Source organism: Diadema antillarum, unplaced genomic scaffold (assembly GCF_040938485.1).
Source record: "Diadema antillarum isolate AM-2024a unplaced genomic scaffold, OU_Dant_1.0 seq00000217_RagTag, whole genome shotgun sequence".
Taxonomy (NCBI): domain Eukaryota; kingdom Metazoa; phylum Echinodermata; class Echinoidea; order Diadematoida; family Diadematidae; genus Diadema; species Diadema antillarum.
The window spans coordinates 507,917-525,000 of record NW_027271272.1 but is presented as its reverse complement, the minus strand read 5'-3'; the positions used below and the strand labels follow the sequence as shown (position 1 = coordinate 525,000).

At 37.4% G+C, this 17,084-nt stretch overlaps 1 protein-coding gene across 1 annotated transcript in view; it reads right to left on the bottom strand.

Moving 5' to 3' along the window:
• Nucleotides 1-15,707, bottom strand: part of LOC139729035 (cullin-associated NEDD8-dissociated protein 1-like) — a 60,717-nt gene extending 45,010 nt beyond the window's left edge. The window contains exons 1-3 of the mRNA XM_071639958.1: nucleotides 15,544-15,707; nucleotides 7,769-7,870; nucleotides 6,518-6,585 (exon numbers count right to left, since the gene is read on the bottom strand). Coding sequence (XP_071496059.1) covers nucleotides 6,518-6,585; nucleotides 7,769-7,870; nucleotides 15,544-15,585 — 212 coding nt within the window. The 5' untranslated portion in view covers nucleotides 15,586-15,707. The remainder of the gene's footprint in view (nucleotides 1-6,517; nucleotides 6,586-7,768; nucleotides 7,871-15,543) is intronic.
• Nucleotides 15,708-17,084: the final 1,377 nt, after the last annotated feature.

Below are 17,084 nucleotides of genomic sequence, written 5' to 3'. Positions count from 1 at the left end.
GTGGATTGTGCCGATCATATTCATTAAAAGAAATAATTTTGTCATCAATTATTCTTCCTTAATAATATTGTATGATGAAATATTCAGAAATTAAAGAAATTCTTTAATTGACATAGGCACTTGTGGCCCACTAAATAACAATGTAATTTTGTAATAAGCTCAGGGCTGTGAGATGTAGGTTCTATGAACCGCTACTTAGCTATGGTATACAAGATATCAAGCATATTCTGATCAGGGGTGGTGGAGGTGAAGGGGATAGGGTACAACCACATTACACAATTTGTAGTGCAAAGTTGTGAAGTACATGTAAAGAACCAGAAGGTGCCTTTTTTAGAGAGCAGTCTAAATTTAAAGAATTGCGCTAAGTTTGTACAACTTTTATAATTTTATTACCACTTCATGTAGGGCCTACTGGACAGTTAGACCGACACTATTCACTTTGATAATTTCTGTAACAGAGACAATCAGACCAATATCCCTGTTGTAAGAATACCCCGTCACTCAGTTTTTTGTTTGTTGGTCTTCATGATAGTAAAGCTAAACTTAGTAAACCAAGATGAAGACGCTTAAGAGCAGTTTTGCTAGAGATATTGGTCCATTTGTCTCTGGCATTACAAGTGAACAGTTTTGGTTGAACTGCCATTCTGCATATGCATATAAAGGTTACACACACATATATATATATATATATATATATCTTCCTTTTTTTGGCAAACCATACCTGTATTTGCTCAAAATAGTAGCTCCATGTACATATATACATTATCAAATAAGTAGGCCTATTCATATCAAAAGACAGTCTGACAAAGCAACTTGTTTTTTTTTAATTCACAAACATTTAAGGGGGATATCAGTGTGAAATTATGCTTGGGAAATGTGTGGGCCATGCACACAACACACACAAACACATACACGCATGTGCACACACACACACACACACACACACACACACACACACACAAACATACACAAACACATGCACACACACACACACACACACACACACACACTCACATGTTAGCAATTTGATTAAACCCCCTATTACAAATCACATCCAAATTAAAACATTGTATATGTACTTTGTACATACAGCTGTACAGTGTAGTAGACTTTATTTTTTTCAACGTTTATGGCACCTGATTATTGGTAAATAAGTTTAGATTTTTTTTTCAATGTACAGTGTACATGTACATTACACATATGTGCAAATATATGTACTGTTAAATACACTGTGTAGTCTTCATCATTTCATGTACAGTAAGAGCAGACAGCAAAGTGAAAACAAATGGACTACGAGTAGTGTAATTTGAGCATATGTATAACTTGTACATTTTTTAATCACATTACTTCTTAAGCCTTCATTATAAAAATTTGGCCATGATGGTAAAACTGTTAATGTTGTACCAACTACCAAGGAAGTTTCGAAGCTAGCATCCCACTCCCAACTGTCAATAATTAGTTCAAAAAGTTGTCACTCTGGGAAGGACATTCAAAATAATTCCTCAGGTGTATAAGTGTCTTTAAAGTTGGATATTCTGTGCCACCAAGTACTCATAGGGAACTGAAATTAAATGTTCTATAGTTTATAAAATATTAGGCATATTTCAGTTGTTTCTCCATGCTCTTGAAATTCCTTCATTATACACTTTCATTTGTATATGTACATGTACAAGTACTGTAATATACAATACATTTACTGTATATTCATGATAGTTCATGATCATTGTTCAACAACAGTGCATTATTTCAAACAAAATACATTGTAAACTGTTTGACTCTGAATTTTGATGTCAGAGAAATAATTTGATATGTCACATTTCAGTCTGATTACCATGTGTAGTAGACTCTCATTACACATCAAAAATACAGGATTAACACAAACTGGTTACAAGTTATGACAAAGAAATCTTTGTTTTTTCATTTGTTGCGCTTTACAACAATTCTTGGTTTAAAAAAATGCTTCGAAGTTCAAAAAAGAAAATAAATTCATTGCTACACAGTTCAAACTATAGGTAAAAATGTTCATGTGCATTAACAGAACTAGTTTTAGTTTTATCAAAATGGGCCAAAGAACATACTGTACTTCTCATGAATGATTTTGTATGTAAAGAAAGTATTATATGTAAACAAGTTCTTGGTAGTTGTACAACTCAAAAACACACTCTACACATTTGTGCACTTGTATGTACATGTATGCATAGATGAACATGCGATGTACAATTACATGTGCAGACAAACAGCATTTTCAGTTCAATTTTCAAACACCCACCCAAACACCCAAAACACACAGCCCATCCCCACTTGGCATGGTCTGTATGTACATGTCCATGTAATCCACTACATCACAAAAACACAACCTTGAACTAAAATATTTCAACTTTTCCATAATTTTATCACTTGTAATTATGATATGTACCCATCAACATGTCCAATGAAAATCAATGAAAATATTCACGCCTAAAAAACAAAGTACAGTATGAAAATTAGGTGTGTACAAATGTACATTGTATTTGCTTCTATGAATAAGAGCAAGGTACAGTAATTGCAGTGATAAAAAGAAAATTATTGTACATGTAGCATGGAACTGCAAAAATTCAGGTACACCAGAAACCAATGTACCAACCACTCACCATTACAAACCTTAAGGAGGAAAAACACCCACAGTGGATTCTTGTTTTAAAACAATCATATGAATTCTCTAAAAAACAATTTTCAAATCCCAACGGTACAAGCTAAGCTACATGTACACGTGTATACGTGACAATTTTCATTAAAAAAAAAAATCTCAGCTACGATGTACAGCTGTACAGCTGTACATGATTCTTCATGTTACCAGTATATCTGATAAGGCCTGAAAATTGAGTGCTTTTAAAAAGTGGATATAATCATCTAGATCACTTGGGCATCCACACAAAACCGTACTGTGTACGTTGCTTACGTCAACACCCAGGCCAGATGCAATGGTAGCTATCAGAACTCTGATTTCACCATCTGTTGCTAACATGCTGTCAACAATTTCCTTTTTGATATCAGTTTCCATGTTCTGGTGGTACATATAAACTTATTAACATACCTGTGGCAACCTTCTGGAAGCAGTGTCATAAAGGTCGCGTACACATTACTGCACATTTTTCTTATCATCCTTTCACAACATGCACCATGGATCTTCAAGTCATCTGCCAGCCACTTGAACATTGTATCTAAATCTCTTGCAGCAGACTTGACAACATGATTTATATTTTGCTTGTCCGGCAACTGATTTACCCACACATAATTGCGAAGACCAAAGTTTTCGATGATACCGCTACGCACATCTCTGGTTGCAGTGGCTGTCAGGGCAACAGCGGGACTGACGACTTGAGTTCCGATCGTAATTCACCAAATTTTCCATACACTGCTCGAAATGTTTTGGTGTCTCCAGATGCAGTCCCCCTATTTGAAAAATAAGAAGAAAAAAACAGTAAGATTAAAATAAAAAACATTTTCTACATTGCACATGTGATTTTAAGGGATTGTAAGGGAACATAATGTGTAAACGATTGTAACAGATACGCCGAGAGAGGGCGGAAAGAAGAACAAAAGATGGCGACTGTCCTCAGAGGACCTATGTTGACGATTCGGTACCGAAGACCGAATTAAAGTGTTCAAAAGGCAAACCCTGTCTGGTTCTAGTGTCATTCCCTGTTGTGCAAAGTTGTCCCCTTTCAGTATGAGTACATTTGCATACTGAAGCATGTTCCTATTTGAGTTTTTTCTCAATGTACATGCACATGAAGAATTAGTCTGTGGGCCACAGCGTGTGTCGCGATTGCTCCTCTGTCTGTGTAGAGGAGCAAAGCCGACGAGACACAGGCTGTGTCTCACAGATTAAAGCTAAGGCAGTAGGCCTATGTGTAATTGCATTTGTATGCGAGAAAGTTACAGTAGTTACTGTACTGTACAAAACAATTAAACCAGTGCAGTTACGGTGTTAACAATTTATTACAATTACACAGGATTTGACTCAGCTCAGTACACCTAGGAACACTCACAAGAGTAGTACTGTAGTAGAAGCCTGACATGTGTTTACCCTACCCGGCCCAGAGGTCAGACATTTAACTACATTTAGTTTTACAATCATTTTTTTGTTGTTCAACTAGGGGCCTACAGTTTACAGTTTGTAATTCAAGACAAGAGACACGTAATGAAAGTTGCCTTGACGAATCATTTGTAGAAACTGGATAGATCTAACGTTAAATGATTAGCTTACCACTAGGCCGCTTGAGTCTTCGACTTTGTCATGCAGGCCAAGCAAGATCCATAGCCCTGCTCATCTGGTCCGAAATTAAAGACTTCAAAGGCATGACAAGAGCCACAGCTTTCGGAGAGTCTGGTCCATCATGAAGATCTAGTTTGCGAAGAATATCAATGCACAACGGTGCAGCTTGGAAGTTGGAACACCACACTATTGCCGAAACCAGTCGGCATGGAGATAAACAAAATCATGAGTCTATGACCACGCACGGATAAACGAGTACGTGTAGTAGGGACTTCTAAGTTCTGGTTCTGCTGCTGCTCCCCGAAACCGTCAACGAATCCAAGCTTCTCAGTAGCACATTGCATTGAATGCTCTTCTCATTATCACCGTCAGAAAAGCGACGCGGAGACGCTGATGTTGACATCCATTGATCATGTAAACAAGGTTTGGAGGAAATACTTGAAATGCTGCACAGATTTTGGTCGGAAAACGCAAGACTCGGAATCAATACGAAAATCACATTTGTTGCACAAGCTGTATGCTGTACACGCGATACGCATCCGGGGGATCCCCGATCGAGAAGTAAAAGCCACCTCGAAATTGACATGTACGATAAGTCACGATGCTTTAAATGAGCGAATATCTTTTCTACACGTATTTATCAATTTTTTTATTTGTAATTCTTAAGTTATTCTTTTCTGTCGAAAAATAGATTTAAAATGCTGGTTATTGTGATATTTATAATTTAATTTATAACAGTTATGGAAAGGAGTAGAAGTTAGTCTTAATCTTACGCACGGTTTATGTACGTTCTAATTTCATTCTCCTCTTATGATCTCTAAGATATATCATTTGAGCAATTTTTAATAAAAAGAAAAATAATTTTGAAATTCCATCAATATATGGAGAGATTGATACAAATACTAGCGCAAAATACGTATGTTATATTGCTACATGCAATATACCTGTTTGCAATAAGACTACAAGATTAGAGATCGATCGACTTTTTTCGATCCCACAAATTGCCTGCTGGACGCGATCTCATCGACCAATCAGGATGCTCGAAATGAATGAGGGGATGGGGGTGGGGCCAATTTTTTCCGAAATATTTCGGGGAAACTTGGCAAACCAGACTGGACTGTTTTGGAGGTCGAGATGCGTGCGTGCGCGGCAAATTAATACACGAGCATACGGTGGGGCATACGCGTGCTGTAGCGGTGTGTGCGCGCGGTAAATGATCACACAAAACAGTCCAGGCAGTGGACTACTACAGTACAAGCACACACACACACACACACACACAAATGGAACATACACACAAACATGTCTATAAATTGACTGAAACTATGCCACCTGTCTGCTTGTTGAGGGGCTCCACATTCTTTTCCTATGACCACCCCAATTTCCTGTCTGACCCAGATACCTGTACCAAAATACATTCACACCCTGTCGTACAGTAAACAGCGTACCGGTACTGTATAACATAAAATATATTCGCGGCATGAATTTTTCATGAAATGGAGCTGACAGCCTTTTTTGCGGCATGAAATTTCACGAACTGCCACTGGCATTCAATGCACATAATGTACATTGTGTATACAGGAACTTTCGCGGGCATTTTAATTTCGCGAATCTCTGCGCTCGCAAAATTTGCGAAATTCGCGAAATTAAAATGCACACAAACATTCCTCGTTTTACAGTATCTGAAAAGCAGAGCATCTCATGAATATGCAAAGCTGACAACTTAAAACAAGACATTTAAAAGAACAAACAAACAAACAAACAAACATACACACACACACACAGATATTTCTCCCACTTGCCTGAATGGGAATTTGGGCGAGGGCCCTACACAGCAGGAACCAAATCATAATACAACTTGCCCAATAATGAGCTTTTGTTGCCCTAGGCAAGGCAGGCAAGTGGCTTTGAGGCACCCTGTACCAGTTCATACAGTGGGAAAACACATTACAGAGCACATCACAGCAGGTCATGGACACTCAGCAGTAAGGAGTATCATCACAACATTACTGTAAAACACAATATTTTCGCGGCATGAAATTTCGCAAATTGGAGCCGACAGCCTTTTTCGCGACATGAAATTTTTGAGAGTTGCCTCTGACATTCAATGCATATAGCGTAGACAAGAACTTTCGCATGAATCTTAATTTCGCGAATCTTGGCTCTCGCGAAATTCGTGAATTAAAATGCAACATTCCTCGTTTTACAGTAAGTAATATCATGACAAAGTTAGTTGACGCACAGCTTTGAACATCTTACCACTTCACTGCTAGGTTCTGCACTTCTCCGTTCTTGTCCTCCAAGAGCTTCAGAAGCATCCTGACAACCTGTAACATTTACACAAAAACAATAAAGAATTATCAAACTCAACTAATATTTCAAGTGCAGTCAGAAATCACAGATGGAAGAAAACTAACAAAACTTTTTTTTTTAATAAAAAGGTCAAAATATGCAAATTCGCACTGATAATGTTGAATGGAGCTTAAAGTACGAGTATACATCTACTGAGAATCATCCATCTTTGGAGTCACATGGAAGGCTTTAGATGAAGAAGAGAGAGACGTTATGTATTGATAGTATCTTAATCTTGTTTTGTTTGTTTCAGAAAAGAATGGTGATCAGAAGTTATCATGTCGGCATGTCCCCTATATACCCACATTATAAGATAACTTTCTGTATTCACATATACTGTACATGATCATAAAAGAAGAGAAAAGTCTAGCAATATCTTTCTGAAGACTACTAAGACCATCATTGAGCTGTGAGAATGAGAACATGAAAAGATCGGATGGATTTGCGACCAAAGAGCTATTATGAAAATGAGCTTTTCTCTTTTCAGTAAATGCACTATCCGTAAAATACAGACGAGAGACCTGCAGAAACATGGTACAAGAAACAAAACTGCCACTACCCAAAGGCAGAAACTTTACATGCCCGTAGCTTGAAGTCAAATGCACATGTAACATTTGACGATGAGAAAGCAAAACCATCCTTCTACAAGCACTGGCAACCAACAAATAATCACATCACTTTGACATTCAGTGACTGTTCCAGCACTGTTACTATTCATCCATCAGAACAGTGGCCCGGTGGCCTGTGGCCACTAAGATTCAAAATGGATTGATATACAAGTATTTGCTTTTATTTCAGGGAAATTACTACCTTCTTTTTGGGGGCTCGTGACATTTCAGATTAAACAATTTTAATAGCCTGAATGGATCATCAGATAAAAAAGTTAGCATGGAGCCCTGGCATATCATACCCAGGTTTGGCACTAACTTCTTTGTCTGGTGGCCCAGTTGGGCCACTAAAATCTTTAAATCTGAAACTTTGATGGCCCTAAAAAGATACGTAATGGTCCAAAATCAAAAGCTAAGTAACAATCAATTTGGAATCTTAGTTGCCTGATCGGGCCACCAAAAAATAGCAATCTTGAAAATTTGGTGGCCAGACATAAATTTTTAGTGGCCCCGGGCCACTGGGCCACAGCTTATGTCAAGCCCTGCATACCTTCTTCTCACTGTCATCGTCAAGCTTGATGGAGTCCTTCTGTAGTTCCGTCATGAGATCATTGGTGGCCATGAACCGGAAATCTTTGTCGCTGGATGTCATCTGCAATGTTGATAAAAACATGTTTGCTTGTTTCCAATCTATAAAGCTGTGAACAATACAGTATTAACCGGAGGGCCAAACCCCAAAAAGTCGCTTTCTTAACGAGTGAGTTGCACTCTCTCTACAAACTAAGTAGACAATGCTTATTTTCAAGTTTTTATTGTAACAAACAACATTCCACTGGTCTACCTCAAAAAATTTGTTGCGAAAGCCTCCAAATCCAAGATGGCGTCCAAGATGGCCGCCATATTTACTGAATTTGTTATTTGAAAGATAGAATTTGATTGAAAGATCAGATTTCAACAAATGTGATGTCATATGAAAGAGAATAAAATTTTCTACAAGTTGATACCATTTTTGTGGGTTATTGTGATAAGTGGATTGAGATTTTAAGGAAAAAACACTCTTTTTTGATATTTTTCTGAAAAAAGGAAAATCATGAAAATGCTTGATTCAGCATAAATCAGAGAAACACTGAAGGATTATCTTGAAACGTTTCAAGAATTTTGTTTGACATATAATTAATATTTGGAGAAAATTAGGGGTCAGTACCGTTTTTGGTTCAGGAGTTATAATGTCTCAAACTTGAAAACTCACTATGTAAAAATGGCCACTTTAGTTGTGACAATACCTTGTTGGTCGTAAAAAGAGCCTGCGCGCGCCAAGACTACTACACGCACCACTGACACTGGCGCTTATAGCAGTGCCAGTGGTGCGTGTAGTAGTCTTGGCAAACGCAGACATTTTCTTTGACAAACAAGGGTTTGTGCCTGCAAACTAACTTTTTATACCAAGTGGTAGCTCAGGTGACGCTGATTGCTATTATTTCAAAGTAGATTGTTCTGAAGCAGATGAAATGAAGCAAAAATATCTTTCAAATAGAGGAAGAAGCTTGAAACAACCTTGCCATAGAAAGTTTAAAACAAAATCTGGATCAATCACTCAAAAAATTCAAGATTGCAGGCCATCAAAGCTGACATAGTGTATAAAATTGCGCCAAAGTAAATGTATTATTTCGTTTTTGATACAATTTTGTCTGTTGTGCTATCTTAAACCGACTTAGGTTTTTATGGACACATTTTTAGAACCAGTGATATTCTACTCTCCGTAAAAGAAAAAAAAAAACCAAATCGAGTGGAAGTTTTTGCTTTTGATGTGAGGAGTGAATAACAAGAAAACGGTGAATTTAGAGTGAAATTGGAGTGACTTTTGAGTGAAAATGTTCATTTTCACTCATTTTAGAGTGACCTTAATAGGCAGGGCTCCACACTAACTTTTATTTTTGGTGGCCCAAAGGCAAATATCCGATCTTTTTTGATGGCCCGATCAGGCCACCTATGTTCTTCATTTCTGACATTTTGGTGGCCCGACGTGCGTTTTTGGTGGCCCCGGGCCACCGGACCACTGTTAGTGTCGAGCCCTGCCTTAGGGATCACTTGTCACTCTTCGAGTGATCCCCGAGGTCACTCTAAAATGAATGAAAATGAACATTTTCACTCTCGAGTGATCCTGATATCTAATATGGGAAAGCATCTACCAATGGCATAAGCTCAGATCAATTGTGACACTACAACCCACATGAAATCAGCCTAAAAACAATGTAAGAAAAATCTGGTAACAGAAAATACAATTTCATTATGCTTATTTGTAAATGTGAATACTGAAGTATACAGCACGAATAATCAATTTGGACAATTTTATTCGAACAATATACTGAAAAGTAATTTCGCACAACACATTTCGCACAACAAAGTTGAGAAATTGCCGCCATGTCGGATTTTTTTTTTTTTTTTGGGGGGGGGGAGGTTCGGATCAGAAGGGCTTTCAAGGAATCTACGGATCAGACATTATTACACATATACCATCATCATTCAGGCGTTTCTACAACAGCAGAGTAACATACAAGTAAAAAAGCATATCTTTGATACAGAAGCATTTCTTTTTTATCAAAGATTGGGCCTTACCCTAACACTGGAATGAGCTCCACCGCCCCCCCCCCCCCCCCCCAAAAAAAAAGACCCTCAATATGGTTTACACTAGCACAATATCGTTCGGATGTATAGGAACATGTAATAGACAGCAATATAAGAAGATTTAAAAAATATATCAAATTATAAGTTATAAGTTGAGATTTAACTTTGACGCAACTCACTAAAGGTATTCTACCATTGGGAGAGATATCACATTCGATTTATATGTGCAGGTTAGTTGTATTACAAAACATTACCATGTAAAAAAATTATAATAAAGCCTAAAACATACGGAGATATCATCATTGCTTTTCAGGAAACCATAGCCATAACTGTTGACAATTTAGTATATAAAAAAAAACATTCTTATCAGATCTATTTAGTATATCTAACAATATTTAGCATTAATTATACTGATTTCAGTTTGTACATTAGTTGTTCTATCCCTAACACACAGTTTAGAACTAGTTTGAGGAATTAAGTAAAGCTGGGTTTTTGCTTTACGTGCACTAATGGCAAATAATGCCTTGAACGACAACCTCGATTAATTACCGCCATCTTGAATTTTGTGTTGATACTATTTTTATCGCTAAATATTACACATTGGCAAAATTTGTGCCAAATTCCAAGCTCCTATCTCTTTTTGGAAAATACTTTCTGTTCAATCTTATCTGCCTCAGAACAATCTACTATGATGAAATGCTACAGTAATAGCGATCAGCGTCACCTACCACTTGGCATGAAAAGTTAGTTTGCAGGTTCTTGCAAGTCACTAGACCGTTACAGTATTACATGTGACCATGTAAACACATTGTATGCAAAATTTATAATGCCTAAATGTAATTTTCTTTTTCAAGTTTTAGACGTTAACTTGTCAATAGTGTATGATATTGCCTGTAATTCCAGAAATATGAATTATGTCTCAATCTCAGTAAATCTCAATCTCAATCGCAGGTTTCAAAATAATTCTTCAGTTCTTCTTTGATAAATACTAAATCATGCATTTTCACATGTCTTCCTTTTTTCTAAACAATATAAAAATATGGATTCCCCCCCCCCCCCAATTTATCACAATACACAGCTAAAGTGGTATCAACTTTTAGGAAGTTTTACTCTACTTCATATGACATCAAATGTGTTGCAATCCAATGTCTCTATCAAATTTTATGTTTGAAATGTTAACTTCAATAAAAATGGTGGCCCTATTGGACCGCACCTGTACTTTGGAGGTTTTTGCAACAAATCTATTGAGGTGTACTTACGGAACATTGCTTAGTATGCTTAATATTATGTATGGTCTTGTTTATAGAGAGAGTGGAACTCGAAAAGTAAGCCCGATCTTGGAGTTGACCCTCTGTGAAGTCTTTGGGAACAGATGCGTGTAAATGCATATTATGTAAAATGGGATTTCAAGTTTGAGACATTATAACTCCTGAACCAAATACAATACTGACCTCTAATTTTCTCCAAATATTGATTACATGGGAAAGATGTTAATTTCTGCGTGGTTTTCATTAACATTTTTAATTTAAATTTTTTTTTTTACTTTTTAGAGAAATATTCATGGTGCATTCTGAAAAAAAATGTCTCCGTAAAAACCTAAGATGGTTTGAAATAGCATTAAAATGTTCAGAATATATAAAAACCATATAAATAGACAGCAAAACAGACAAAATTGTATCAAAATCGAAATGATACATTTACTTTGGCGCAATACACTATGTCAGCTTTGATGGCCTGCAATCTTGAATTTTTTGAGTGATTGATCCAGATTTTGTTTTAAACTTTCTATAGCAAGGTTGTTTCAAGCTTCTACCTCTATTTGAAAGATATTTTTACTTCATCTCATCTGCTTCAGAACAATCCACTTTGAAATAATATCAATCAGCGTCACCTGAGCTATCACTTGGTATGAAAAGTTAGTTTGCAGGCACAGACCCTTGTTTGTCAAAGAAAATGTCTGCGTTTGCCAAGACTACTACACGCACCACTGGCACTGCTATAAGCGCCAGTGTCAGTGGTGCGTGTAATAGTCTTCGTGCGCGCAGGCTCTTTTTACGACCAACAAGGTATTGTCACAACTAAAGTGGCCATTTTTACATAGTGAGTTTTCAAGTTTGAGACATTATAACTCCTGAACCAAAAACGGTACTGACCCCTAATTTTCTCCAAATATTAATTATATGTCAAACAAAATTCTTGAAACGTTTCAAGATAATCCTTCAGTGTTTCTCTGATTTATGCTGAATCAAGCATTTTCATGATTTTCCTTTTTTCAGAAAAATATCAAAAAATGAGTGTTTTTTCCTTAAAATCTCAATCCACTTATCACAATAACCCACAAAAATGGTATCAACTTGTAGAAAATTTTATTCTCTTTCATATGACATCACATTTGTTGAAATCTGATCTTTCAATCAAATTCTATCTTTCAAATAACAAATTCAGTAAATATGGCGGCCATCTTGGACGCCATCTTGGATTTGGAGGCTTTCGCAACAAATTTTTTGAGGTAGACCAGTGGAATGTTGTTTGTTACAATAAAAACTTGAAAATAAGCATGGTCTACTTAGTTTGTAGAGAGAGTGCAACTCGACCTCTGTTTTTAGCTTTTGGCCCCCCGGTTATATACCATGTTCTCTATTTATAAAGGGAGGTATAAAACGGAGCGGCCAATATTTGTGAATGTAGCAAATTTTTAGCAGATTTTTAGGTTTCTTCAGGGCTCATAAACAGTTGCAATCAAATTTGCAAACAGTTTATCTTGAGACAAGAAAAACTCTTTGCAACAATGAAAATTGTTTGTGAATTTGATTGTAAAGTACTGTTTACAAACTTTATTGCAACTGTTTATGAACCCTGACAAAAACTTAAATTCACTATATTCACAAATATTTGCTGCTCTGTAAGATACCCTCTTTACACTTAATGCACACCCATCCTCATGTTCAATTCCAGACCTTGCTTCCTTCTACTAAATGGCTTGATCATTTATGTCCCAGTGCATTGGATTCATAATCAAAATATTATCAAGAAGTTTCCAGCATACTTGTAGATGTCTAGTTATCTGGACACTGTTTGCACTTTAGGCATTGAAGGCATTGTTTAAAGGGATGGTATAGTATTGGTTGAGGTGAGAATTCAGCCTTTAACTTTTTGCGAGAGATATTTAGAAATCACTTTCTGAAATGTTAAGAAGCCTACAATTCTAAGAGAAATTCAAAGTTCATTTGATCAAAATTGGTTTTTAAATGGCTGAGATATCCCAAAATATTAAAAGTAAAACAAAGTGGTCCTCATAAAAGGTGGGTCCCATCTTTTACAAGGATTACTTTGTTTTGAATATGTCGGTCATTTCAAAACCAATTTTCATCAAATAAACTTTGAATTCCTCTTAGAATTATATGCTCTTTCATATTTCATAAGGGGTTTTTCATCATCTAAAAAAATCATCATCAAAAAATGTTGGAAACCTCAAACCCCATCTTAAGCGAAACTGTACTATCTCTTTAATAGTTTCCAGTTTGAGAAACCTGAGCAGCTTGGTCCTACAATACATACTGCCAGAATCACTGATTGTGTAATATATGATGTTATTACTATACTGTTGACAATAGCAGCTAAATGAGCAAGACTTCCTTAGGTCCCCCCCCCCCCCATACCCCACCAATTTCCAAATGAGTGCATGTGCATAAGCTAACAAGGGGAGGGTACTAGTGTAGAGTGGTATTGAAAAATAAGGGGGCATAAAAAAGTTTTTGCACTACATACTAAAAAAAGAAAAGAAAAGAGAATGAAAATCTGTAAGTGATTGGATTTGCCTTATTCAGTATTGCTTGTAATCAACAGACAGAAGGGAGTACACCATTCAAGCCAAAAAAAAAAAAAAAAAACCCAGCTTATTTGAATCAGCATGAATACCAATTCTGAATGGTGACCTTTATCATATCATAGCCTCTAGGTCTCTTGATAGTCATAGCAAATGTTTTTATTATTATTTATTTATTTACTTATTTGGATGATGATTATTTCTGCAACTACTTGAACCCTTTGAAGACTCGCATAACTCAGACCTCCCCAAAAGTGACAGAATAATCAGCAAGTTGATTGTGGTCACTCTCACGGAAGAAGAAGAACTGTAGTCATTATTGTCAGAACTTTTTTTTTTTTCCTATGCTGGAGTGATTTTCATTCACACAAACATCATCAAACAGCAGCCTATAAAAGTTTAACACTATCTGAAACTCAGTCACCACAATGTTTGTCGGTGTCTTCTTCTATCACAATGTAGACCCCCTATTTCAGCTGATCCTCACATGTCAACAACACAACTTTATAACTGCAACTACAACTGATAGTTGGTGGAGGCTTGGCTGATTCTTAGTAGAACTTCTTTCGATACAACCAAAGCACATGAAGAAACAGATAGAATTGATAATTCAAATGTAGTCTTGTAGAGGCTTTATACATGTAGTTTTAGTTTTGTCATTGTCAGCAGCACTAGGGAAGAGCTTGTTATGTCTCTCTCCCACTAATTTTGCCATATTACTCTACATAGCTACACTACCCTACATATGCACTTGATACCCCAACACCTGCCAAATGTGTGTGCACATGCATGCATCCATGGGTAAGCCTACAGTGTTAGGCAAAATCAGTGGGGGGGGGGGGGGGGGGGGAATCACTCTTTCTGGTTAAAAAAAACACAAAAACAAAAAACAAATGTCTGAATGATGGAGTAAATTTTAGAGCTCTAGCCTGTCGGCCTTTAATTACACATTCTACTTATATTTATAACTCAAGCCCCCGATAATTAGACAATAATGTCATCCAAAATTCAACCACCAGCTACATGGTAGGAAGATATGCTTTTGCGGGCGGTCAAATTTGGCACGGGAGGACGATCCTTGGTTGGTGCCAGTTTTTTATTTTATTTTGATACCTAAAGTTTAGTTGTCTATGTCCACCCACATCAAAATCAAGCGCTTGCCTCGCCCTGGCCCTTGTCATTCATGCTTATGAGCAGCATATTCACACCCTACCTAGCTCAGACTATGTTAAAGTAACCAGGAAGGAGGGTGAGTGGTGGTGCATGTGCGTGGACATGGACATATGACAGGGACGTCACACTCAGTGGCGGAGGGCGTAGGCTAGATTTGCTTCTTCTTCTTCTTCCGGTAAAGTGCTGCCCGGCCCTCAAATGGTCGAGGATGAACGCACTGTGAGAACATACGCATACGCTGCCCCGGGGCAACAGAAATTTGAAATCAGGTGCAAAATATTTACAGGTGCAAGTAAAAATCCCTGGATGAAGAGTTACATCCTAACTTTGAAGGCGATGAGGGATGGGTATGCAGCGCCAGCGGGATCAACATGCTTGTTTGCTTGTTTTTGTTTTTTTTTACTGCATAACATATGTGGCACATTTCCAATACCCTCAACCCCTCAGTCAGTCTGCATTAGTAGGAGATGATATGTAAAAGCAAACAGTACCAAAGAACAAGAAATGGCTTCGCATCAGTGAATAGGATGCGATGCGGCATAGAATAGAAGGACTCTTCTTAGCCTTAGCGCGCAATTACCCTGCGGCGGGTAGCTAATGAACCGACCCACACAGCACAGTTTGAAACGTGTGGGACTATGCATGGGCTGTGCACAACGGGTTGACTTTCGGAGGTGGCAAACTCAAGATAACTCGCATACCTTCTCCAGAAGATTGGAGATGATGTATGAGAAGCTCGCCATCTTCGTTCCTGTATCTGTTCTTCCCTCCTGTGAAAATGAAACCTTGATGAGTCAACAACGATGGAATAAATCACTGCTGACTAGGAAGGGCTGTTCGTTTCAGACACAGGAGAACAAGGTTCAACATGGCTCTCTCAACAGTCTGCGCATGCGCAATCTCTACACTGGTTCTAATGATCTATCTACAGATGATGTGCATTTGGGGGAAACTGCACATCACGGCGTCTTTCACCGGTCTCAAATCTATAAAGTGTCCGCAGTTTAAAGAGGGCCATTTTCCAGCTTTATTACATACAACTATATAGTACCAATACTAGGACACACTAGGGCAATCACAAAACCGGCAATTTGCAAAAGATTTTTGTTAGTTGTGGTTGATCAAGATGTAAACTACGGCAATTTATACGCCCGGGTCTGGCGCATCATCTTATAGAAGTTCAACGAGAGAGGAATATTCATTGACACTATTTATTAATATGTGTACACATGCTTGGTTGTTTAGTGAGAGTATGTACTGTGGCTGACTAAAAACAACAAAATGGTGTAGTACTCAGATGTCAAAGAAGGCACCCTTTTAAATTTTCGAAGCAAAAACCAAGAATTATTATCGTCTGAAAAGTTACTATATAAAATACACCCGCTTGAAGCCTTCCAAGTAATGTGTATTGTGGTGAAAGAACCCGAGTTTCACAGACTTGTATAGAAGAGGATGCAAAATGTGAAGTGTTTATGCTCAGTGGCGTATCTAGGGAAAACGGCGCCCGGGGCAAGCGCGAAAATTGCGCCCCTAATTTCTGAAAAAGTGTTCAACCCCAACCCCATCCCGGTAGGGACTTTAAAAAAAGTTCACATGATATGCTTTTTCAAGCACTTAAAAGGGGTCTTTTGAGGGTGGTTTAAATGTAATAAATTTTGATAAATTTTGGCGAGTGAGCTCAGCGAGCGAGCCGAAAATTTTTGTATCTCAGCTTACAAAACATGGAATTCTTGTCATTTTTGGGTTATTAAATCTTACAATTCTAATCAAGATATGATTATAATGACGGCCTTATAGATAACGATTTATATCAACAAACTGAGGACTTGAAAAAATACTCTAAATTAGTACGAGCGAGTGAGCCGAAATTTGTATATTTCTGTGTAGGAAACATTGCACTTATCTCATAGTTCGTTGTACTTGTAAATCATACAATGCTGGCACACTGTTATATGGTGGCTTGCCCTGTATATAAAATAACAGATCATGCGACAATTGAATCCAAAAGCTTGCTAAAACTTACAAATCAGTGTGAGCATTTTCTGAACATGCTCGTATATACGTAGGAAGTACGGGATTCTCTTATGGTTGATAATTCAAGTAATTATTAACATTATGATATGATGGCTGGTCCGGCTGGATTTATGAATGGTGATATATACTGACAAACTGAAAAAAAAAATTCACAAAGCATAAGAGTTAGTGCAAGCGAGCGCAGCGAGTGAGCTCCTTTTATTTTTCA